We start from the raw sequence: 26,965 nt of genomic DNA, 5'->3' as shown, positions 1-26,965 counted from the left end.
GGGGGTCACCTGCTTAAAATTGGGTGCAGATGAACTGAGTGGTTGCCTCCAGCTAGATAAATGAATAGCTCTAAAAGATTGCTGGGAGCCATAAGTGACCTTGAAGTCTGCTGTCCATGCTCACAGCAGCATTTAGTGTAAGCATGAGAAACCTGTGGCCCACCAGATGTCGTTGGTTTTGGACATTATTGCAGTCAAACCAACAATTCATGTTTTGCCAGATAGGCACATGAAGGGGCTGAGGCTTACAGAGTTCTCCTGTAAAATTTGCTAGAGAGAACTCTGTGAGATCACTTCCTTTGCCTTGGCAGGAAGCTGTAACACTCCATACATACATCCTTCCTTGGTAGCCTCGTCTTTCTTCATTATGCTTCCAAGCTGACCACATTTGCATATCTTTTTGAACTTAGATTTTGCATTTTCACAACTTAGTCGTTATAAACCTGCCTCCATGTTTGCTGCTGTAACTGCTGCTTCAAGACTTAGATTATGGAAGTAAACATTGCTTTCATTTCTTCCCAAAACAATATGTGTGTGATGGTTGATTTTAAAGGGGAGAAAAGGGGCAATACCAGGAAAACCCACTCCACATTAAAGCATCCTGGATTATTGTTTGTAGAAGGTTAAATCAACCTTTGCTTCCAAGTTTAAGCAATATTGTAATAACTAATCCTCTCCTAGTGTCTAAATCCATCCCTTGGATTCCAGCTCCCACTAGCATGGCTAGTGGTCAGAGATTATGAGAGCTCTAGGGTAGATGCACACCATACATTTAAAGCACACCAAGCACACATTTAAAACACATGATTTCCCCCCAAAGAATCCTGAGAACTGTAGTTTGTTCAGGGTGCTGTAAATTATAGCTCTGTGGGAAGAAAACTACTGTTACCAGGATTCTTTGGGGGAAGTGATGTGCTTTCAGTGTGCATTCAATGTGCTTTAAATGTATGGGGCGAATCTGCCCCTAGGGAAAGATCTGGATGGCTGCAGCCAGTGATTACTGCCTTATCCTTCAGGTTTGTTATGAGACAAAGATCTCTGAGAAAAAGTAACACCAATTTCCCTACCAAAATTGACAGGACTGTCACTGTCACCCTGTTCTCACCTTAAAGAAAGTCTGAGCGGACCAGGAAAGTTAACAATAGGTTCTGGTCATTGCTATCAGTGGATGTAGTATTATGATTGAGGCTTTTTGGAATATTAATGCATGTACCACAAAAGGGTCCTCTCTCAAAAGTTGTAGACGTTTGGCTTTTTTTTTTTTTTAGCTTTACCTGTTGGTGAACTTTCAATGTAGAAAGTTCGGGGATTCCTGGCTTTTCTTCAGAGATGGTTGAATTTCAAGTATAACTGCCTTCTCTCCCTCCTCTGTAAGAAAGAGGCAACTTCATTTGCTTCTTCCCCCTCCCTCTCCATGCCATAAAGCTGCGGTGCCTCCTCTGTTCCTTTTCCTTACAGAATGCGCTTGGCATGGCAGAACCTGAAAATGTGGGAACTTGAATTCCTGGGGTGGAACGGAGCCAGTCACTTGTGTTGTGTTCCACATTATGCATGTATTAGGTGGCTGCTCACTCTTGTACCCGTAATGCCATCCCTGCTGTGAAGCCATTCTACACCGAACATGAAATTTACAGGGATTGAAAAGGTCACTTTACTATTGTGAAATTAGCTTTTTCCGTGCCCCCCTTTTGGATTATGCTTCGGCCCCATTCATTGAATTCGAGCAGCTGTCTGTACAGTTCTGAGGCCGACGGAGGTTATTTCGGCCGGACAATGGGATATGTGCCATTGATGCCAAAATGCATTCATGCTAATCATGGTGATTACGGTGAGTGCCTGATGGATTAATAATGACAGGATACTTCAGATCGAGTGGTAGCGGTGTAATTAAGGTCGTGCTGGCTTGCAAGAGTTCTTGGGCACGGATTTTCGTAATTAAACCGAAAGAGACCAAGAAATGCCAGGAACAGCAGTCTTCTGTTCTACAGGCATGGAATGCCACATGGAATTTGGTATTCAGACACCTAAGGATCTCTGCTTTTGTAGACTTCACGGTTCAGGGAATACCTGCAAAATATATTGTCACCAGGGAGAAGAGCCATTATGGAGAACAAAAGGCAAGGTGAAGGCCATTAAGCCATTAAGAAGGCAAAGTCTATGCCAGTCGGCAAAGGGTAGGCCCCATCCCCTCAGCTCTGGGTTAGTTGGCAGGACAAATGCCAGAGCTGGAAGGAGAGTAATTGTTTAGGATTGCAGTTCGCAGGGATGTGAGCTGAGAGAGAAAAAGTGGCAGCCTGCAAAACGCAACAAGCTGGAGCAGAGAGTCAGGGAGCCATGGCAGATTTCCGTTTGGATCCAAGGCCACAGCCATGAGAGAAGCAAGGCCCTCTTGGAGTGTTAATGCTGTGAGACCCTCCATCAGAGGTTCAGGTTATAAATGTGTGTAAATAAACCGTATCTTGGAGATTGCAGTGGCTTGCAGCAATACATATGAAATAAAAGAAGCAATAGAAATGCAATTAAATGCCATACAACATGTGGCACAGTGCAATGCAATTGCTTCAACAGGCAGAAAAATCATTAAGTGGTCCATCAAGACCTTCAGAAATTTTCCATGGTTTCTGCAGGGGGTGGGGTGAAGTATAGGATTGCAGCATTGCAGCATTTTGCTTTCCTGCAACTTTGTCTTCTGCCGTTTGGGTCTCTCTGGAGAGTCAGGTTTCATCCCTTGCCAATTTTCATCTGAATTTTCTTCTAGCAGTTGGTTGGAAGGCTGAATCAAGAGCCTGAATTGGCAAGCTGATACCCTCTTTTCCTCCAGCCAATGGCGAGTGGAAGTTTAAGTTGGCGTTTCTGCCGGCTAGTTGAGAAGGAAGTTAGGGCCACCTCTGACAGCTTGGACAAGGGGGTGGAGCAAAGCTGATGGTCTCCCTTCCCCAATCTCTAGTTAGACCCATGGCCAATCAGATCACTTCTATGGAAGGAAGTAATGAAACTTCAGCTAGGGACACAGTTGAGGAATGTGTGGCTGGTGGTGGTGGAATTCCCCAGATCCAGTGATTTCAGTGTTAGGGGAAAATGTCTTCCCAGCTATAGTCTGCTGTAGGGAGTTGTTGATGCTATAATAGGGGAGATGGGCTCTGCTTCTCAAGATGTGTGAAAAGAACAAGGGGACATTCTAGAAGTCCCTCCCATCTGGACTCTCTTCATCTAAGACCTTTACATTGAAAATCCAGTAGATCCGAAATAACTCATTCCAGATAACTGCACATGCATTCATGTCGTGATATATAAATATAACAAAACCAAAATGCATCTTGCCCGCCTTCCCCCTGCTCTTTTCTTTTAAATCACCTAATTTTGGAGGCGCTTCTATGAACTCTGCAAATTAAGAATAAGCACAGTGCGAAAGGAGGAATATTATTGCAGTGGTCGAAGGCATTCTCTCGCCATATGTCAGGGTTCCCCTTAAAGTAGGTCATTCAATTCCCAAAATGAATGAAGCTTGGGCAGGTTTTCCCTTCTCCTGTGTGAGCAAATGAGTGTGGGTGAGGTGTGTATGTATTCTGTGTGCTGTGATAAAATCTGGGCTTGCAGCATGGTGGGCTCAGGAAGCCTGTCCCAAGCTGTTGTTGGACTACAACTCCCATCATCCCTTGTAATCAGGATTAGTGGTCAAGGGGGATGGGAATTTTAGTCCAACAACACCCAGAGGCCCAGGTCTAAGAAACACTGTGTCTACCACTTGAGCTATGGCCATTTCCCAAACAAAATGGCTGACACCCCTTCCTTTCCTTTCAGGTGTTGAACCTCTTCCTTGCCTTGCTGTTGAGCTCCTTCAGTGCCGATAACCTTTCCGCGCCGGATGAAGACGGGGAGATGAACAACCTGCAGCTCGCCTTTGCGCGCATCAACAGGGGGCTCAATTACGCCAAACGTGCCATGTGGGATTTCTGTTGCAGCGTCCTCAGGCAGCCGAAGGCGACGGCTGAAAAAAAAGCCATGATGAAGCTTGCGGCTCAGAACCCAGCCGTCGTCCACAACTGCGTCAACAACCACACAGGCATGGAGTTTGGCAAGGAAGAGGACCACCACAAGGAGAACCACACCGGTGGTGACGGGGTTGAGGGAAACCGGGAGAAGCAGCAGGTGGACCACAACGATGACTTCATGACCAACCCAAACTTGTCCATCTGTGTCCCCATTGCTCCGGGAGAGTCTGACATTGAGGATGATGAGCAGAGCACATTTACGGAAACGGACCAGGTAAGCTGCTCATCCTTCAGTAATTCTTTGATGTGGTGAACAACTTCGGGGGCCTGGAGGCAGTGTGGTAGACATTGCTATTGTAGCACATGCTATGTGGCTCCCCACGCTGTGGGGTGGAGGTTTTCTCTTGTCTTCTTAGCCCTGTTGCTAGAAGTGGTGCAGCGCTGGTGGAAGAGGCTGCAATTTGATCTTTAATCTATGGTAGCCTCACAAACCCAGGCCTATGCCACAAGTGGCACCCAAACTGCAGGTTAGACATCCATGGGTACGACCATAGCATCTCCCTTGGCTTGGCTTGGTATTATAGTATATTTGAAGTATATTTGAAGATGTAGCTGGATATAATTTTTAAGGCCAACTCCTCTTTGTCTATTACTGGGCTTGTGCCTCCTGGTCACAACAGGGATGTTTGTCTTTATTGAAATGGAGCTGAATAATGTGTTGGAGCTTTTTGGTATGCAGAGAGTTCAGTGTATGGCTTGTGAATTTGGCTAAAGAGTAGACTTTGCATGTTTCAGTTGCATGCACAGAGAGATGCTTGCAGAGTAAGAAAATAATGGTGTTTATTATAGGAAACACATAACTCGGATAGAAAAAGTTTCTTGTTTTAAGCTAGCTGGCTAATTTGGAGAAGGGAAAGGCAACTACGCTTTTTCCTTTGTTTCTAGAGGATAGAGCCAAGGTCCCAGAGAGAGGTGTGGGGAGGAGGAGGTTGCAAACTGGATGAAACCTAAGATGTATCAGTCTAACTGTAAAGACATAGGGAGGTCAGCAAAGAGACCGAAGGTCTAGGAATCTGGAGGTCCCTTACTCTATTTGTTTTAATTCCATGCAAACTCCTCTCAGCAAGCTTCCAACATTTTCTGTGGCCTACAAGGACATATGACTACACCCCTGGCTTAATTTTAGCTGTCATTCCCTCTCCCTAGGGAATCATGAGAACTGTAGTTCTGTGAGGGATCTAGGGATCCCAAGCAGAAAATTCTCAGTATCCGCATGAAACTACAATACCTAGGATTCTTTAGATAAAGCCATGACAGCAAAAAGCACACAAAACTGGTGCAGCTTTGTAGAATAGACGTTTTCTAAACATCATTTCTGCCTGCGTTGTGGTTTCCTTCAAAGCCTTGGCAAAGTAGAGATGGGCTTTTATTCAGGCTTTGGAGTTTCGAGTGGGGAGAATGTCATAGTGTGACTCAGTTTCTTATACCCTGTGAATGCTTTTATGTTTGAAAGTGATTACTATAAAAATGGCTGTCGATAATTCAAGTTGCGTGTTGAGTTCCACAGTGCCACCCCCCAAATAATCACACACTTCACACATCAATTTTGTTTAAGGTTTTTGGCATAATTTTGGCCACAACTTTATTCAAAATACAAAAAATTGTGAGTGGTTGCTTAGGCATTGGTTATGACTATCTGTCCTGGCCCTCAAGGACAGGGCTGGCCCTTCCGGACTCCACCGGAAGCCAGCGTGGGAAACAAGTATTGGATAGAAGGGAGGCCGGGAAACAAGCCCTCACTTCTGACCCTCATGTTCCGGTGGGGCTTGCACGGCCCAAGTCCGGCTCCACGGACAAGGACAAAAGAATGGCAAGCCCCTGGATTCCTTTAACGGAATTCCCTTTCCGCATCATTTGGAGGGGTAGGCACTTACCCCTCCAAGCACCAATTAACCAATGCCTAACCGCCAACCTTACAAGTTGTGACGATTTGCTACGCAGTAGGCAAAAACCAAATGGCACCAGCCAATCAGCCAGATGGCAAAATTCCTACCGTGCCCCCGCACCAAGGCGAACGACACCATGACAGGCATAGCAAGGTCAAGCGATCAGCTTAAATAAAAAACCCCCCTATTAAAGGGAGGGAGGGCGGGTGATCCGATGCAAAACGGCCAAGAGGACGTCCCTACGTCTGGCCCTTCTATTTAAAGCTTCTGACTCCTCCTCCAAATTGGTAACAATCATATTCCCCCAGCAACCCGATTAACCCTAAAGGCCAGGGTTGCAGATTAATTTGCCTAGTCATGGCTGGGCGGCCTGTTCCCCAACCGCAACACGTGCTCTCTGTTAGGGAGAACACGCTTTGCGTGTTGAGTTCCACAGTGCCACCCCCCAAATAATCACACACTTCACACATCAATTTTGTTTAAGGTTTTTGGCATAATTTTGGCCACAACTTTATTCAAAATACAAAAAATTGTGAGTGGTTGCTTAGGCATTGGTTATGACTATCTGTCCTGGCCCTCAAGGACAGGGCTGGCCCTTCCGGACTCCACCGGAAGCCAGCGTGGGAAACAAGTATTGGATAGAAGGGAGGCCGGGAAACAAGCCCTCACTTCTGACCCTCATGTTCCGGTGGGGCTTGCACGGCCCAAGTCCGGCTCCACGGACAAGGACAAAAGAATGGCAAGCCCCTGGATTCCTTTAACGGAATTCCCTTTCCGCATCATTTGGAGGGGTAGGCACTTACCCCTCCAAGCACCAATTAACCAATGCCTAACCGCCATGGAGCCTCCAGCTCACCGCCAAACCACTCACAGCCCCAACCAAGACCTCAGCTTGGCAGCCACCGCACCTAACCAAGCCTCATTCCCTGAAGCAGAAAGGTGCACGCCATCATCTCGGAAAAAGGATGGCATCTTAAAAAGAATCGCAGGGTGAGAAATCACATCTCCACCCAGCTCAGCAATCCGGTGTGTCACAGCAGAATTGATGCGCTTTCTGGCCCTTTCTGTGGCGACTGGGCAACGACTGCCCCTCCAGACGCATCATTGCAAAAGCTGAGACCAAAATATCATTGCTGTAGGCACCATTGCCCGCAATGTCCCCAAGTCCATTCAAATTGCAGCACGCAGTGAAGAATGGCCCATAGCCACCAGGTCGTTCTCTCCCAGCTGTATTAAACCAAGACCTCAGCTTGGCCACCACCGCACCTATCCAAGCCTCATTCCCTGAAGCAGCAAGGTGCACGCCATCAGCTCGGAAAAAGGATGGCCTCTCAAAAAGAATCTCAGGGTGGGAAATCACATCTCCACCCAGCTCAAAAATCTTTTTTGAAACAGCAGAATTGATGAGTTTTCTGGCCCTTTCAGTGGCAGCTGGGCAACGACTGCCCCTCCAAATGCGTCGTTGCAAAAGCTTTGATCAGAAAATTTTTTGCTGTTGGCACCATTGCCCGCAGCGTCTCCAGGTCACCCAAAATCGCAGCACATAGCGAAAAACAGTCCATGGCCACACAGGTCATTCTCACCCAGCTGCACCCCAACAGCAGTGGGCGGCCCTTCCAGCAGCACCTGCCTCCGAATCAGCGGCAGGAATTCTGGCCGGCGCATTCCCCGTCTGGACAGCCAAGGCAACTGCACATGGAGGAAGGCCGAGACCCGGTCCCAATCCGGACTGCCGTGCACTGATGCCAGCCCAATGCATGATGCTGTGCACCGCCATCCAGATGCGGACAGCTGCTAAACCTAAGATAAAACAAGCAAAAATTGTAAGACACCAATAATGTTAACGAACATAACCTTTGAATGCATTCGATTTCCAACGACCTGTATTTTATTTCCACTGCCTTATTAACATGCTTTCCGGCCTTCTTGGTGGTAGTTTGTCTAGGCATTGGTTCCCGACTAGCTGCACCTGACCTCAGCAGGGCAGCACTGACGACTGGGCCCCACCATATCGTCAGTACCAGCAAACATTGTGGGGGAGCAATGAATCCCAAGGCAATCGCATCCCGCCAGGTGTCGTTCCCCATAGGGGACAGATGCACCCCATCTGCCCTAAAGAGGGCAACAGCCTTGAAGAAAATTAGGAGGGTGCAATATTACAGAACCACCTAAAGCAAGGACCTATTTTATTTTATTTGTTATTTTATTTACTTTATTTATTTTCTTTATTTTATTCTATTATCCACCGCCTTATTAACATGCTTTCTGGCCTGCTCGGTGTTAGTTTGTCTAGGCACTGGGTCCCGACTAGCTGCACCTGACCTCAGCAGGGCAGCACTGACGACTGGGCCCCACCATATCGTCAGTTCCAGTAAACAGCATGGGGGAGCAATGAACCAGGATCGGACTCAAGCTCACCCCAAATGCTCCCAGGGACTCTTGCATGGCCCTACCCCTCAAAAGGGGTTGACAAAAGCATGGCGAATCCTTGGATTCCCTTAATGGAACATCTTTGCGCATTGGAGGGGACAGGTGCTCCAACCCCCCCTCCAGACCACCTTGAACCAATGCCTTAAATTATTTTGAGTCCAGGGAGAGCTGCCATCAACTCAATCCAAGCCCTCTTGCATGCAGGAATGCAAACTTATGCTGGAGGAAGACAGCAAACATTCTTGCACAGCTGTACCACCAGCACTGCGGGAGGACCTGAACAGGTCACACTCGACCGCACCAAAGGAAGGATCTCCTCCCAAAGCATTCCCCATCTAGACATCCTGTATATGTTCACATGGACAGGAAGACTGAGATGGCGCCCCAGTCCAAACCCGTCAACATGCTTGCCAGCCTAGTGTACAATGCTGTGGCCCAAATGTGCACAGCTGCTCCTATGAAAAAAGGAAATAACAGACAAGCATCAGCACAGACATCACTGTGACACTTCCTGATATAACCCTTGTCAGCGTCAGACTTCCAATGACCCGTATTCACAATCCTGTCTACTGACAGGCCCCCAGTGTGCAGCCTTTGCAGCAGCACCTAATCGTAAGGAATGAGGAGTGTTCAGCGGTAAGCAAGCCGCAGGCTGTAATAACTGGTGCACGACGTAAGCACATTGATGCCTGGCTAACAGGAACCCATTTTCATGCACTAGGAGCGGGCAAGCCCCCAGGGAATAAAAAGCCAAATATTCTGTTATCCGAGCAAGGGCCCTCCTCACCTGTGGCGGGAAGCCTGATTGTGGCACTCCTGCCCACTAAGTCTGTTTTAGAGTTACCAACTCTAATGACAAGCTCCAAAGGATAAGGAAAAGTCCAGAAGCAATAAGCCTCCAGACTCTCAGCCCCGTGCTGGCTCCAACAACCATTTTCCCAACCCTCAGTGCGAAAATGCAATGGACTGCTGAAAGGAGTCTCACCTTGATCTTTAACCCGCAGACAAGTTTTAACTTGTTGCAGATACTGCATAGGTAAAAATTGACCGACTTCCCGCCCACTGTCCTATGAGGTTGGAGGTTCCAACCTTCCAAGGCCCTGCGCACTGCAAACTTTATACAAGGGTCTCTGAAAAATAAAGCTTCAATGTAACAGACATTGCAGCGGACTGAATTCGGATAGTTATAACCGCATGCCCAATCTGCAGCAGGTGGACCAAATACTGCAGGATCTGCTCAGAGGATGGGGACCAATTCTTCTGAATGGCCGAGAACTGCCAGCTTAAGGCTAAGAAATCCATCCAGGCCTTCCCATAAGGGGTAAAAGCAGAAGGGGAAATGGAAACTGCCGCTCTCTGTAATTACTAATTGTTGTCAAAATGCCACAGGAGGTCTGGAAAAGTCTGGCAATAGCTGAGTCTGGAGCCCAGGATCTGAAGCGCTTCATCTGAAAATCGGATAGTGTTTCAGTGTAATTTGGAGCGTAGAAAGCACAATATTAAACCTTAAGTGGCGCAGCTTGAAAGCATGAGCGGAGGGGCGGAGACTGTGCTAGAGTGTGAGGACTGTTTAGCCAAGACCTCACCACTACCTGGTTATCAGACCAAAAGCAGATCCGATGGTCACTGAACTCCTCGGGCCACATGTGAACTGCTACTACAATGGGGAAAACTCAAGAAAAGTTATGTCACATGATTGCCTCACCACACCTGGCTTGAGGCCATAGCTTTGCACACCAGCAGCCCTTGAAATAAAAACCAAAGGGCAAAGATCCAGCAGCACCAGCATGAACCTGAAAATCCCTGAGCGGGTTCAAGGTATCCTGCCATGGCGAACTACTATTGCATACATTCAGGAATTGCTACCATCGCCTGATATCTGCCTTCACCACACTTGGTAGGCATACACAAAGGTAAGGGGACCTCTGTCAGCATCGCCCTTGAGCCAGTGCCACCAACTGGACTCATCCACTTCAGCCCCAACTGGGCTAGGCGAGCTGGGTAGCACTTCCAGAGACCACCTTCTGCACAGGAACAGGTCAAAGTGCTGTGGACTCACAGCTTAGAGTTGTGAGCACCGGATTCACTCCAACAAGAAGACAGTCGTCACACAGCAGAGTACAGCAGAGCATATAAACAACTCGGAGAGCAGCTCTGTAGAATATCTTCTTTTTTTTTTTTTATCTACAACTATACAAACTATATACAGAGCTTAATAGGTCTAAGCATAAATAAATGCTGCACTGCACTGAGTGTCTGCAGCTGCCCTTAGCAGCAACCTTATCTCTACACATGATCTCTAACACTCAGTCTCTCTCTCTCTCTGACACTGACTGACTGACTGACTGATTTGGTGCTGGAGCAGAATAAGTAGAGACCAGAACACGCCTCCTCCTCTCTGGAAAATCAGCAGACTCCTCAGGAGATTCTTGGATATGGGAGGGGTGAAATCTAGGCAGCCTGGCCTAGTGGGAAGATTAGTTAAGTGACCCAGCAAGATCGGATCTGGTGAAGCATCACTTGCTACAGAGGAAGTATTACAAAATAACTTCCTTCAAGGCAGACAGCTTCTCCATAGGCAAGTGGTATGTTTTAGCAACGATATCCAACTGGATCCCTAAATAAAATGGGAATATGGGCAAAAGGTATTGAGCTATTGCTTGCCAGCTTCCAGCCCCCGCTTGGGCAGTGGGCATCTTGTGCTGCCAACATGATATGTAAATTTACAGGGCCGACGCTGGCCAGAATCCCTAAAGAAGTCCCAACCAAGCTGCCGCCGAGCCAGCTTCCTTTTCAGACACACACTCTGTGCAATGCAAAAAACACACTCCGTGCAGTGCACACACTCTCCATGCAATGCAACTACACACTCCGTGCAATGCAAAAAACACGCTCTGTGCAGTGCAGCTACACACTCCGTGCAATGCACACACAAACCCTCCGTGCAATGCAACTACACACTCCGTTCAATGCAACTACACACTCCGTGCAATGCAAAACACACTCCCTGCAATGCACACATCCTTCATGCAATGTAACTACACTCCATGCAATGTAACTACACACTCCGTGCACTGCACACACCCTCCGTTCAATGCAACTACATACTCCGTGCAATGCACACACACTCCGTGCAATGCAAAAAACACACTCTGTGCAATGCAACAACACACTCCATGCAATGCGACTACACACTCCGTGCAATGCACACACACCCTCCATGCAATGCACACACGCTCCGTGCAATGCAACTGCAAATCTCCTAGCAATGCAATGCAATTGCAGCCCGTGCAGCGCCGTGCTCTGCAACGCAAACTGCAATGCGGGCACGCAAAGGTGCTTTCTCCCAGTTGCATATTGCAAATGTGGCGCCTGTTACATCCCTCGCAGTGAGGTAACCACCAAAAGGACCTAAGTGTCCAGGTAGAGCAATGGGGGAGCATGCAGCTGTCCCATACAGGGACCAATCCTGCAACCTAGGCATTACCGGCACTATCTGCTGACCCAGTGAAACCAATGCTTCATGGACGACATGGGGACACTATTCAGGCCAGAAACACTTCCAGGCCATCGAATTCTAGGGCAAAGCCCTAGGATCACCTGCTAGGCCAGGCATAAATGTTTCCAGTGAAATAGCAGAGTTGAGGTAGCCCCTAGCTTGTCCAGGTACCCCTGCTTGCCCTTTTAGAGGGAAGCACCCCTTCAAGAAACCCAAAGTTCTTTTATCACAAATGGGCCGCTTAAGGAAAATAAACTTGTTCAGAAACAGCATAGTTCAAGAGCATATACAGAGTGCTCATAGTCCTTGGAGGCACAGAGAGCCATAAAGCCAACCTTCGGGGATACTATAAACGAAAGTGATACCAGCTAAGCTGGGAACAGCCCTGACTAGCCACACAATTTCAACAAGAGAAATGGGGGAAACCTTTTTGCGAAAGAAAGCCCCTAATGGGGGGCTCTCTCACTATTGGGAAAGGCAAGCCACAGATACAGGGAGAATCTTCCCACAGGGCAGGGTAAGGGGTGGGGTGGGAAATCGAACGGGAAAAGGGGGGAATTAAATTATTTAAGGGACTAGAGAGGATTAAAAAGAAAGGGGAAATAAAGGGGGGAATTAAATTATTTAAGGGACTAGAGAGGATTTAAAAAAAAGGGGGGGGGAAATAAAAAATAAAGAAATGTAACCAGACAATGAGAAGATTGTCCAAGTGCTCCATGTGATCCGATGCAAAACGGCCAAGAGGACGTCCCTACGTCTGGCCCTTCTATTTAAAGCTTCTGACTCCTCCTCCAAATTGGTAACAATCATATTCCCCCAGCAACCCGATTAACCCTAAAGGCCAGGGTTGCAGATTAATTTGCCTAGTCATGGCTGGGCGGCCTGTTCCCCAACCGCAACACGTGCTCTCTGTTAGGGAGAACACGCTTTATAAAATGGAAGAGAGCTTCTTTGTAAGAAGGTTGTAAAGTTTCTTGGTTCGATCAGCCGCGCCAAGGCCTCAGTATTGTGTATCTCTTTCTGAGGAATCCCAGAGACTGAAATGTTACTTCAGGATGATGTGTAGGGAAAGGGGGCAGCATGTTTCACAGGAAGACAAGGCAGTAAATGAGTTCCTTATCTTGTCTCCATTTTTGACATTTTAATGTGCTTTTGATGTCTTTGGGGCAGTTGAATAGGGTTTTTATCTTGTGCACTGAAGTGGGTGTTTTCATGGCATTCCCATTTTTCATACAGAGGTTGTGTGTGTGTGTGTGTGTGTGTGTGTGTGTGTGTGTGAGAGAGAGAGAGAGAGAGAGAGAGAGACTGAATGTGTGTGAAACATTGCCAGTTGTGAGCGTGTAAAAGACTGAGGAGAGGACACCGGAAGACTCCCTTGTCTAACACTTTCTCTCAGGCCTTAGGGAAAAGTTGTGGAAAATTTTGAATTGATCAACGACTGAAAGGGCTAGCAGCATTTGGTCTGCTCACAAACTCCTGTCGGAACCAAAACTCTCTGGTCAAGACCTGTTTCCTCCAGCAACAGAAGCTTTTATGGAGCATATTATGCCCTCTTCACACCTTTGCTTCTGTTAGGAAGCGTCTGGCTGTGCCGCATAATAAAGGGAAGCAAAACTTCTGTTCCATTTCCCCCACACTTCCCCATTTCCCATCAAATTTTCTTCCTCTTCTACAGCAGCCGCCAACCTGCAACCCTGTGCATAGGGGAAAGTGGATGAGGGGTACAACAGAATGATGAGATGGAAGAGGGGTTCTCACTGAGAAGCCTGTGGGGCCTGGAATCAATGTGCAGGTCATCAGCTGCCTAGCCCAAGGATTTTCAATTCTTTTGTTTTCCTTTTTTAAATTCTTCATATTTGGGGGTCATCTCCATCAGGACCTTTGCGTACTGCAGGAAAGAGAGCACCTTAGGGTCCTTGCACAGTTTTCACATAGCAGTGACCCAACAGATCTAACTAGGTGCCCTGTATGAACTATTCACATTAGGCAGGTCCCCTTGCTATATTGTTTTAGACACCGGCTGAAAACAATCCAGTAAGCCTATCCCAGCATATAATTTAGTTACTATTTTCTGTCTGTCTGTCTCTCTGTGAATTGTTTTGAGGGTTTAGGCTGTGTTTTATCTTCAATGTTGTCCGGTACATCAGTTAGATATCTCTGTAAGCAGTTAATAAATCTTTCCAGAAAAATAAATGATAAAATGAGAGTGCCAAACAAACACCAGAAAGTCACAAATGATGCTTGGCTTCTATTCCGTTTATGATCCTTTCCAGCACGGAGCCTCCGCTGAACTTGTCCATCTGGGTCCCATTGCAGGGAACCTCTGATGAATCCAAGGGAGTACAGTCTGAAGACTGCTGTCCTAAATTCTACAGTAATGGATTACCATAAATTAGGCAGCTTTGGTCTTGATTTCTTACAGCTTGCAATCCACACCGATTCAAAGGCCCTTGATCAAATCCTTTATCTGGGTTCAAACTGGAGTCCATTTCCTCCTCCACCCAGTCTTTGTGAAGAACATTCCAAAAGCTGTGCATATCTAATTATTATTCCTCTTGAAGGACTTATTCCATCTGGAGGAATAATTAAGCAAATGTGCATAATTTAGACCTAGACTCACAAAGATAGACAGGACAATACTGATGTTTTCACTGCTGCACCAGTGGGGTTTTTGTTGACCTTATTTCTCCATCCCTTAAGCAAATGTTGCTGCGACCTTACAAGTCCTCATCTGAGTGGTTCCTCGCCATTTTCACGCTGCGCCTCCAAATATTTAGTTAGTGGTGGCTACTTGATGATGTCGCAGATGCAGTGTGCAATCAGGTTCATTGAAGAATGAGATCAGTTGGGTTGATATCTTTCCTAAGCATGTAGAGTCCGCCTGATAGAAAAGCCTTGCAAATACCGTATTTTGCGCCCCATAGGACGCACCGGCCCATAAGGCACACCTAGTTTTTTGGGGGGAAATAAAGAAAAATATTTTTATTCCCCCCCCGGCGCAGGGCTGGGGCGGGGGAAGCCCGAGCTTCCCCCGACCCCAGCCCCCCGAAAAGGCTGCTCTGCGCAAGCCGTGGGAGCCCTCCCCCGGCTTGCGTGGAGCTACCCGAAGCCCCAGCGCGACTGCTGAGCGCGCCAGGGCTTGGGGATAAGAGGCAGCTCCGCGCAAGCTGCGGGAGCCCTCCCCCGGCTTGCGTGGAGCTATCCGAAGCCCCAGTGCAACTGTTGAGCGCGCCGGGGCTTCGGGATAAGAGGCAGCTCCGCGCAAGCCGCGGGAGACCTCCCCCGGCTTGCGCAGAGCTTCCTGAAGCCTGGAGAGCGAGAGGGGTCGGTGCGCACCAACCCCTCTCGCTCTCCAGGCTTCAGCGAAAGCCTGCATTCGCCCCATAGGACGCACACACATTTCCCCTTCATTTTTGGAGGGAGAAAAGTGTGTCCTATAGGGCGAAAAATATGGTAAGTTTGGAAATGTTTCCAGCCCTGGAAATATTTTACTTGAATACTTGACTACCCACACCTGTATTAACCACTTTTGACCTAGAACTTGCCGGCTCACGTAAGTGGTTTTTAACAGTCTCCGTCCACAGAATGTCCTCCCACGAGGACAGCATTGCTGGATCAGTACAAAGCTCCGGCTTGTATACTATAGGAGCAACTGCAACTGGGTAGGATGCCAGCTTTGCATGCAAAAAGCTCTTGATTCATAGAATTGTAGAGTTGGAAGGTCATCTATTCTAAGCCCTGCAGTGTAGGAATATTTTGCCCAACATGGGGCTTGAACCCACAATCCTGAGATTAAGCATCTCATGCTTTACTGACTGAGCTATCCCAGGTCCACAGCATCCGTCTCCACCATCTCCAGGTAGAGCTGGGGGGGGGGGACCCTGTCTGAAGCTCAGGAGGACCACTGTCCATCATCTGATAATCCCCTACTGTTGATGATTGCTTCCCTTTCTAACATCCACCACCACTATCTCCTTTCCCTCAGAATAGCTACTGCAGGAGACCCTTTGTCAAGGGAAGCCCAGTGGCTTTGCAAGGGATGGTTGTGTTCGCCTCATCTAACTAATATTCCTGATCAGACAGAATCCACATGCCTGAGGAGCTGGCTTGCATCTCAACTATTTTCTTTTAAACACTTCTTTTTTAAAGTTGGTTCTGGGAGTTGGAGCACGTTGTCTGGGTAAAGAAAGCTCATTCTTTCCGCTCATCAGTTGTCCCAAGCTCATTGATCGTTGGCCAACGCACATTTTCTGTACGGCATTAATTAATTCCTCCCAACCTTCAGCAGTTGGTTTTCTCGGTAGTTCTGCATCTGTCTGATCAAAGAAATGAATCTTAGTTCTTGATTGCTCGTGCTTGATTAACTTTGTTTGTTTTTGTATGGCTCCATTAGCAGATTTACTTGTGTTTAGTTCCTGGCAGTGGGAAGAGGCGGGCGCAGAGCCATCTCACAGAACTGCAGGAGGAGAAAGAAGTGTTATCAGAACAGAGAGCAGGAAGTGTTTGTTTGTTTGTTTGTTTGTTTGTTTGTTTGTTTGTTTGTTTGCTGAAAGCATTTACCTTCTGCTCTATTAGTCTGAAGACTTTCAGAGCAGCCTACAATAAGACCTTCTTAAAAGGCATAAAACCAAAACTGTTTTCAAAACAGCCACAGCAGCGCTCTGTCCAATACAGCGGAAACAGGGCTCTAGATTAAAACAAACCTGAAAGGTGACAGAAAAAAGACTGGGTTAGATGAAAAGGCCCTTTCAGCTGCCACCACTACAACAAATAGATGCTAGGCAAGTTTCCTTGGGGAGGGGATTTCAGAACAGAAGGAGCCCCGGTGGAAAATGCCCTTTCCTCCATCACTGGGTTCCTTACTTCAAAGGCAGGAGAATGCAGAGCAGACCATCTTAGGACGATCTTAATGTCCAGGCATATTTGCGTGGGAGACGCTGGTTCTGCAGTTACCCAGGTTTTCAGCTGTTCAGCACATAAAAGGAAAGAACTGTCATTTGGGAGAGTGCTTGGAAACAGGCTGGTATCCAGGGTAACTGTTTCAAACTGTCATGATGTGCTCCCTTCCACTGGCCCTGTTAGAACGGTAGCTGCCGTGTATTGTAGTAGCTGAAGTTTTAGGCTAGTCTTCAAGGGCAGCTCCTCTTGCAATGCATCACAGTAGTCCCACGTTACTGGAGCACGGGTAACTGTGGGAATGCTATCTCTGTCTAGAAGAGGATACAGCTAACTTGCCAACCTTAACTGGTGGGAAATGCTCCTGGCCATGGGAAGCCCCATACACGGCTCCAAATTTTGTGATGCAGCTTCACTTATTTTCAAAGAATTCAGCCTGATGGCAACATGCCAGTGGCAGGAGAGGGCCAGAGGCAAAAGTGAGCAGAGCAATAGATGTGACTCTTACTTTTGCACCTTAGGGAATAATAATAATAATAATAATAATAATAATAATAATAATAATAATAATAATAATTTATTTATTTATACCCTGCCCATCTAGTTTCCCGAGCCACTCTGGGCGGCTTCCAACAGAACACTAAAATACAATAGCCTATTAAACATTAAAAGCTTCCCTAAACAGGGCTGCCTTCAGATGTCTTCTAAAAGTCTGGTAGTTGTTTTTCTCTTTGACATCTGGTGGGAGGGCGTTCCACAGGGCGGGTGCCACTACTGAGAAGGCCCTCTGCCTGGTTCCCTGTAACTTGGCTTCTTGTAGTGAGGGAACCGCCATAAGGCCCTCGGCACGACCTCAGTGTCCGGGCAGAATGATGGGGGTGGAGACGCTCCTTCAAGTATACTGGACTGAGGCCATTTAGGGCTTTAAAGGTCAGCACCAACACTTTGAATTGTGCTCGGAAACGTACTGGGAGCCAGTGTAGGTCTTTCAAGAATGGTGTTATATGGTCTTGGCGGCCGCTCCCAGTCACCAGTCTAGCTGCCACATTCTGGTTTAGTTGTAGTTTCCGGGTCACCTTCAAAGGTAGCCCCACATAGATTGCATTGCAGTAGTCCAAGCGGGAGATAACTAGAGCATGCACCACTCTGGCAAGACAGTCTTCCATGCAAACACCAGAGAATTCTAGACACCCAATTCTCTCCAGAGATTTGGAGGGCCACATGTGTCCCTCTGGGCCCGGGGTTCCCCACCCTCTCCTAGGAGGCTATGTCTCTGCCGGCCTCCAGAGTGACTCCAGGAAAACTAGTTTGGGGGAGCGAATGGCTTCCAAAGGCCACAATTAAGGGAGCTAAGATTTTGGTATACACATTAAAACACAAGTGTGCTGTGACTGAGGTCTGGGATGAACGAATGAGGCAGCAGGACAGCTTTGGGGAGGGAACGTCCTCTTGTCCATTGCTACCCCCTGGAGTTGTCCTTGCCCTGCTTCCTTTGCTAGGTTTGCCTCCTCCATTTGTTTCTTGGTCTGTTTCCCAGACCTGCCTAGCTGTATCCTGAATCACCTTCAACTGCCCATCTGACCCACAAAGCCCCCTGCCACCCCATCTGGCTCCTAGGTGGCTGAGCCTTTACCCGAGAATACCAGAAAGCAGAAAAAGCAGAGATCACTTTCAAAGAAAAGGCAAAGACATAAAGACAGCATGGGAATACGATCAAATGTTGATATAAAAAATCCTTATAGTCAGTCAATCTACCTATAATCTATTCAGCTGATATTTAGCCTTCACAAGATGACAACTACACTGCAGCACTTCCCTCTGTGGGTTGAATTTGCTGTCGTTCACCCAAGAAACACGGCAAAGGCAGCAGATGGGTCAGTGTTCCTTAATGAATATCCGTGTCTGACATCCATCACAGGGGAACCCACCATTCTGCCCCCAGATTTTTTCCTTGGGGGGGATTCCTGTAATGAAGTAGATTTGTCTCGGGAGTCGCTGCTGATATAAATCAGGCAAAAGGAACTCGGATACATGTGACGGCAAGTCCAGAGCAAAAGAACCATTCCCTCCACACGCACAGGAACCCATCTCATAACAAGGCCGCTTGCCAATGCGATTAACCTATTGGGCTGGGAGAGAACTCGGAATGTTGACATACTTATTTCTGCATTTCCCCAAAGTGCAGTTAACGTAATGGATGCCGTACCAAAGTCCACTGAAGAGCCGAGCAGTCAGTGAAAAGTGTGGGGCCTTGCATGATTCAGCTTTGTGTAGGATCACTTGAGGCGACTGATTAAAGCAGTTATTGTATTTGTTTCTTACTATGTTATGTATGATTGTGTTTTCATTTTTTAAAATGCCCTGTGATCCTCAGATGAACGGCGGCATAGAATTATTATTATTATTATTATTATTATTATTATTATTATTATTATTATTATTATTATTATTATTTCTCCCACTACTCTGCCACCGGGTGGGAGATTGTTGTGTTTGGGAGACTTTTGCCTTGGGGGTTCTTAGTCAGTCGGTCTCTGTGTGGGGAGCACAACATGGCTGTCAAAAGGGTTACGGATCTCAACCTGCAAACTGAAACTGCTTGTTTTGTTACCCAGGGAGAAAAACCAATCCTAGGATATGCAATCTGACACAAAATTGTATTACAACTTCCTTCCCAACCCATAATTCAAGGGAAGACAATGCTTCGTACCCTCAGTAAGAATTGCCTTTTGTGTTGATGCCAGATAACTCATCAGATTTGATTAAGTGAGGAGCCACAACGGCAATTCAAAGTGAGGATAGTGTTCCATTGCCCGAATCTGAATTGGCTTCACAAAGTTGCCACATTGCCAGATCTGGTTAGCTATATGCCATCACATTTATTATTGCCAGTAGTACATGTGAAAAAGGTCTAGGGATCTAAAGTAGGCCACAAGCTTAATGAGTCAGCAGTGTGATGCAGCAGCAAAAAAACACTAATGCTACTCTATAGGCTGCATCAACAGAAGTATAGTGTCCCGATCAAGGGAAATAATAGTACTGCTCTGTTCTGCCTTGGTCTGACCCCCACCTGGAGTACTATGTCCAGTTCTGGGTGTCACAATTTAAGAAGGATATTTGCAAGTTGGAACATGTGCACAAGAGATTATCAAGGGTCTGAAAACAAAACATTATGAGGAATGGTTGAGGGAGATGACTATGTTTAGCCTGGTAAAGAGGAGATTGAAAGGAGATGTGGTAGCCATCTTCAAATATCCAAAGGGCTATCACATGGAAGATGGAGAAAGCTTGTATTCTCCTGCTATGGAAGGTAGGACCTTAACCGATGGATTCAAGTTGCAAGAAAGGAGATTCCAACTAAACATCAGGAAGAACTTTCTGATAGTAAGAGCTGTTCCACAGTGGAACTGTCTCCCTCAGAAGATTGTGGACTCTCCTTCCTTGGAGGTTTCTGAGCAGAGGTTGGATGGCCATCTCTCATGGATGCTGTAGTTGAGATTCCTGCATTGCAAGGAGTTGGAGTAGATGACCCTCGCGGTACCTTCCAATTCTACAATTTTACGGTTCTATTATATGTTTTCTATACCAACTAAATTTCCTTGGCTTAAATTGTGCAAACTAAGCACACCTGCATAATTCCTCTTAACTTTATTCCATGATTGTTGCAAATGAAACCTGCATTTCTCAGGAAGCCGGGTTCTGCACCCAGTTCTGTGCTTTCCACTGCCAGCCCATGAAGCCGTGATGCATCAAGCACTGTATAGGAGTTCCTGTGATGCAAATCATCATCATCATCATCATCATCATCTAATATTATTTATACCCCGCCCATCTGGCTGGGTTTCCCCAGCCACTCTGGGTGGCTTCCAACAAAATATTAAAATACAGTAGTCCGTCAAACATTTTTTTAAAAAATAAATATTATTTATACTCAGTTAAAGGGGGCTGTACTTGATCATTGCCCTTCATGATCTTGTACAGTGGTACCTCGGGTTACATACGCTTCAGGTTACACACTCCGCTAACCTAGAAATAGTGCTTTAGGTTAAGAACTTTGCTTCAGGATAAGAACGGAAATCGGGCTCTGGCGGCATAGCGACAGCAGGAGGCCCCATTAGCTAAAGTGGTGCTTCAGGTTAAGAACAGTTTCAGGTTAAGAATGGACCTCCGTAACAAATTAAGTACTTAACCCGAGGTACCACTGTATAGTATAGAGAGACAGCAAAGATTAGCAACAATGGCCACTCTTTTTTCTTTTGTCGAGTACTAGTGTTCCTGAGCTCCCGCTCCAGTGAAGAGCATCAGATAACAGTCTTAACAACAACAAAAAAGTCCAGGAATTGAGTTTGGGAGAAGCCCAGCGGATTTCAAGAAAGCAGGGCGCGTTGTGCTTTTGAGCACAGCAATTGGAAAGTTCAGATGGTGAGATAGCTTTTCTCCTGCTGTTGAGCGTTGTGTAGTTTAACTGAGCAGAATTTAATTTCCACAAGTATTTCTGTTATCCAGGCCTACACTGGACAACAGCCACCTTTGCTGAGCAAGGACCAGTTTTGAGCACTGCAGTAAAGTAGCACACCTCTGAAAATATCCTGCGCCTAAATAGGAAGCTCTGGAAGCGGAAGAGAGGAGCAAAAAGTACACATCACTTTCCCTTTGATGTTTTCCATGGCACCCAAATATGGCATCCATTTGGGCAGGTGCACCGTGTCTCTTGCTCCTCTCATTGGTGAAGGCCATGACGTAATGGTAGAGCAACCCTTTTGCATTTAGAAGGCCCAAGACTCAGAGTATGGCATTTCCAGGCCGACCTGGAAAGAATCCTGATTGAAGAGGCACTACCAGTCAGCGCAGACAATAATAAGCAGGATGGACTCAGTGTGGGCGTTCTTATGTACTGTCTAGCCCAAACCTTTAGCTGTCTTTGTGGCATGGAAGGGAGTTGAATGTAGAATTGACTGGTGTAATGGGAATTGGGGTTGCTTGTGCGTAAACTGCAACTGCTCCAAGCTGGTCGTATAGCTAAACCTTTCCCTGGTTTGACAGCCCTTACAACGCGACTGTCTTAGTCACTGGCAGAATCCGTCAGTGGGCGTCTCCTAAACTTCCTCCAACATAAAAATTCCTTGACTCCAAGTCTCCTCCTAGATTCTCTGCGTGGAAGCTTTCTGCGCAGCATGGGCGTGCCAAGCGGAGGTCCTGCGCTCTCTCCGCTGATTTCACTGGAAGAGTCTCGGAGCCTCCCCTCCGCAGTACTCTCAGACTCCCCTTTCTCCCTGGTGTCCCCTGGATTTCCTTCCCCAGCGGAAGCTCTCTCTCTCTCCTTGCTAGTTCCCTCCCCTGCATCATTGGAGCATCTTACCTCTCCTCTTGCCTCTGATGGCAGTTCCCTGACAACTGGTTCCCATCTAATAGAATTGTAGAGTTAGAAATGGGGGAGAAATTTGCTTTGTCCACTTCTTCCAGCAGACTGACCCGTTCTGAGCTCCCAAAGTCACCAACGGGTCGAAGTGCAGCTCCCAGTTACATCACATATTTCTCCAGATTTTGAAATCCGTTTTTGGCACACATGTTCTCAAAAATAAGTGCTTTATGTAAATGTTTGCACAAAATGCTGTGTTTACTGGTTTTAAGAAGAAAAAAAGCACATAAGATGTATACAATGGCACAGCACAGGCTGGAATAGGGTGCCAGGGATGGGGAAGAAATATGATTCAGATCGTGCTCAAAAATGAACCAGCCCAATTCACACTTTCCAAAACAATGCAACAACTGAAAACACAGCTGCCCTTCAAAATTCACACTTCTCTGAATTTAGCAGTCCCGTTCCCAGCCAAGGAATGTGTACAAAAAGTGCATCTACTAGGGTAAACTGAGTTAGGGAAAATTGCTCAGCAAAAAACCCTGTGCTTTAGGCAAAATTGCACACAAAAGTGTATATTTTGAAACCAGAAATGGGAACCCATGTCCCTCTATCTGGTAGTTGTAGTCAGACATCATCATCCCTGACCCAACAGGTGAGTCCAACATCTGGAGGGCCAGACAATCCTCATCCCTGCTTTAGATTGTAATCTTCCACACAGCTGCTTGGGATTGAGCCCCACTGTAGTAGGACTTATATGAGAGTGAGTACATGTATAACCGCCCAGGTAGTAAGGCTGACTTTCTACCATTAACAGGGCCTTTTCTTGGACGACTCGGGAGTTGTGGAATGCTGTCCACTGTCTCTATGTACCCTGTCAGGTGGTGGTGTGGTTGCTTGAGAGCAAACAGGCAAGACTCCAACCTGTCTTTTCCAGGCTTTATTCTTAGTGCAAACTATTTACAGTGAAGAGCGTCGCAAGTTCATGTCTGGCTCAGTTGCTAGCAGAATCTGGGAGTGGCCGGTCCTTGTACCTCCCCCAGCATAACAGTCGCGTGACCCCCATCCTTCTCCTCCCCTCTCTGCGCTGAAACCACTGAAAGGAGTGGGCGCTGGCAAAGGGGTACTTCCCTCCCCTCCGCTTTGCTCTGGCTCCGTGTTGAGGCTCTCTTTAGCATCTCCTGGTCCCTGCACCTCCTCCCCACTGGAGGTGGGACTTTCCTCCTCTCCAGAGGAGGAGCTGCTTCGCAAGATTTTCAGAGGTTCCCTATAACACAACTGTCCTTCCACCTCTCGCCTCTGAGCTGATGGCAGTTCCCTGACATACCCCTTTCGCCATTAGCGAGAACTGGTTCATCCCATTGGACACTGGGGATTTGGCGAAGATTCTCATTGTTTTCATGTAATTTAAAATGTTTGTTTTATTGTTTTTCACTCTTTTTTGCATGGACATTTTATTATTATTTTTAAATTCCTGAAAATGACCCGTGACCATTCTCTCCTGAATGGCAGTCTAGAAATATGGTATTTATTTACTTTTTAAATGGTTAGAAATCAGAATTTTGATGTGCATGTGTGCATGCGCGTGTGCGCACACACAGAGTGTTATGGCTATTTCACTGTTGCCATTTTTGACCAATGAGGCAGCTTTGTTCTTCACTGGCATCCTTTGGAAGGCAGCACACAGGACCAGCCGCATTTGCTCACTCATCTTCGGAAGTTGCCTGTATACATTTGTTATGATGGGCTGACTAATTGGGTCATATGGACATGAGTGAGCTGCCTGCTGCTGCTGTGAGTAAGCCTTTGCACTTATCCAAAGCACCCAAATGTATCTTCTAATTTTGACACACAAGCATGCACATCCTTCTTTTAAGCTGTGCTCCGTTCTGCATCAGATTTGAGCCGCGGTGATTCTGCAAAGCAGAGAAACACAATGGCACGGAGGAATCTGCCGTATCTTGAGCAAGATCATTGGCCCACCTAGTCTCCTACTGATTGGCGGCGGCTCTCGGGTGTTTCAGGCAGGGGTCTTATCCTAGTCTGACCTGGAGATGCCAAAAATTGAACCTGGGATCCTTTGCATGCAAAGCATGAGCTCTGCCATTGAGCGACAGCTCAGTAAAGAGGGTGGGAGGGAGATATATACACTGCTGTGTTTGGATGGTCCACAGGGTAGATCAAAAATTTCACTCAGCCTGGAGTCAAGGCAGGAGGGAACGTAGGTCAGCAGGAGTCCATCGGGGCATCTAGACGAAGCACTTACAGATCTAACACCACTCATATGCCCCTTTCAGACATTACTCCATTTAAGAGGTCTCACTGTGGTCTAAGCCAATGGACTCCTGCAACATGGAGACCAATTCATGCATAAAGGGGCCTCTGCCCCAGTGCTATTTACTGACCCCCTTCGCATAGATGCTGGAGATTTAACCTGAGACCTTTTGTATGCAACACATGTGTACTGCCACTGGTCTACAGCCTTTCACTTCCAGCTGAAGCCCTTGACTGAACACTTTCCAGTCCCAAGGGTGCCAGGTCTCGGTGAGTTACAAACTCTGTGCGTTCCCAGCTTGACGCCTTTACCTCTCAGTAGGTTCTTGGTGAACGATGAGCTTCAGAATATACCACAGTGCAATAGAAGTACTAGATTCTACACCTGCTTTGCAAATGCACACAGCACAATGCAGCACACTCTTTAAGATTCTCTGTCCACCATTGCCAGGTGGGAAGGATCTGCTACGCTAGCTTCCCAACAGGTGGGTCATGGTTGCTTACCAAGAGGGAGAGGTGGAGGGGTGTGGAGGTCAGTGCGATGCAAATGGGTACCAGATTGGCTCCTGCCAATGTGTTTGCCCTGTGCTGATCTCATAGAATCAGAGAATCCTAGAAATGTAGAGGTGGATGTGATCCCAAGGGTCATATAGTTCCAATACCCCTGCGCAGCTCTGCATTTCTGTGATTCTGTGAGGTCAGTACAGCACAAACACATTGGCAGGAGCCAGTCTGGTGTTCTTGCAAAGTAGCTTCACCCCACACAATGAGCTGCTTCTACCGCCTCTCTCTACTCCAGAGTCTTCAGTACCCCTGTATTCCTGCCCTCCTTTTATTTAAGACCTGGTCATTGTTTTTTCTTCCATCACTTACTTTCTCCAGTGTAAGGGACGCTGTCATACACACTCTTGCCCTAAAGATTTCCAAGTCGCTTATTCAGGACAAGGTGCCGTAGTATGGCACCTAAGGTATGTGAAGCCGTAGAAGACAAATGTAATAAACCACTAGTAGTCACAAAAATCCATGGCACTTGAATGAATGATATCAGGCATTGCTCATTTGACAACATGTATTTGGACAAATGCCCAGACTTTAGCCTATATGTCACTCATGGTCTGTTGGGTAGTATTTCAAGGATCCCTCTTTCACCCCCAGAGCAAAAACTCTGCTCTGAAATGAGCATTTCACACAATTTTTTTGCTTTTGGGGAGAAGAAGTCACACTGCTACTCAGAAATAATCAAGGGGTTTTTTGGGGGGAGGGGGTGCATACATGTTTGATTTGAGCTGTTGCTGCTATCCTGGAGCCACAAACCAAGAACACTGAATAGATACCCAAGACTTAAGTATGTGCTTCTTTCCTCTAGATTATCAGAGCTTTCATTTCGTTTGCAGAAGTAATCTCTGAGTATCTGTCATATATTGCAAGGTTCTGGGGCATGTATTCAGCTGCCCACTCAGTTCAGACAGGGTTCACAAGCAGATTTATTGGATCCTATCATTTGCTGTGCCCATGAATGCACCAAACTTTCCTCCTGCAATGTTGGCTAAGGAAGGTTGCTTGCGGGTAGACAGCTGTCATTAGCAAAGTCTGAAGAGTCCTGCTGGATCTGACCAGAGGCCCATCTAGTCCAGCGTCCATCTCACAGTGGCCCAATGGATGCCCATGGGAAGCCCTCAAGGAGGACATGGATGTAACAGGCCTCTCTCCACTTGTGAGGCCTAGACATGAAAGGCAGGGCTATCAGTGGCTACTAGCAGTGATGGCTATGCACTTCTTCCACTGTCAAAGGCATCAGGCATCTGAATACCAGCTTCTGGGAATCACAGGTGGACTGGATGGGCCACTGGTCTGATTCAGCAGGCTTGTCTTATGTTCTTACGGCTTGGCTTCCTTTCAGAGTAGAGGTGGCTGGATAATTTATGGTGGTTTTGTAATATTGGTCTTATTTGCAAATATATACATAGAGCACAAGTGACATTAAGCAGCACCAGCACTCAGACAAGGCAGGAGTATACAAGTTCTGGCACCCCAAGTTGCCTTCAGCTTACAGCTCACAGCCCAGCCCTCTCTCCACTTCTCCCTTTCTCAGAGTTCTTCAATTTTTACATATTGTTGCACATAGAATCACACAAATCTGCTCCCTCCCTTTAGCTCAGGCTTGAAGAATCTCAAACCTGGAGACCAAATGTATCCCTTCAGGCCTCCAAGGCATCATCATGAAGCCAAGCTGGAGGTAGGACTATTCCTTATCACTCTGGGATGGGTGAATTTAAAAAGAAAGCAGTGGCAAATTGTTGTTGGCATCTGCCTATCTCAACAGACAATGGAGTGAGCCTCCGGAGGTGAAGTCAAACTACTGTGTTTGCAGCTTCTGGGTCATGTGGCCAGCATGACTAAGCCGCTTCTGGCGAACCAGAGCAGCACACGGAAACGCTGTTTACCTTCCCGCCAGAGCGGTACCTATTTATCTACTTGTACTTAGACGTGCTTTCGAACTGCTAGGTTGGCAGGAGCAGGGACCAAGCAACGAGAGCTCACCCTGTCGCGGGGATTCGAACTGCTGACC

The 26,965-nt window shown here is 47.0% G+C and overlaps 1 protein-coding gene across 8 annotated transcripts in view; it reads left to right on the top strand.

Moving 5' to 3' along the window:
* Positions 1-26,965, top strand: part of SCN5A (sodium voltage-gated channel alpha subunit 5) — a 223,519-nt gene that overhangs the window by 123,106 nt on the left and 73,448 nt on the right. For all 8 annotated transcript variants that reach the window (XM_082192123.1, XM_082192121.1, XM_082192122.1 and 5 more), the window contains exon 16: positions 3,802-4,266. In XM_082192123.1, the coding sequence (XP_082048249.1) occupies positions 3,802-4,266 (465 nt within the window). The remainder of the gene's footprint in view (positions 1-3,801; positions 4,267-26,965) is intronic.

This window comes from Podarcis vaucheri (genome assembly GCF_965113315.1).
Source record: "Podarcis vaucheri genome assembly, chromosome: 12".
NCBI lineage: Eukaryota > Metazoa > Chordata > Lepidosauria > Squamata > Lacertidae > Podarcis > Podarcis vaucheri.
Note: the sequence above shows the minus strand (reverse complement) of the source record. Positions and strands in the feature narration are given on the sequence as shown.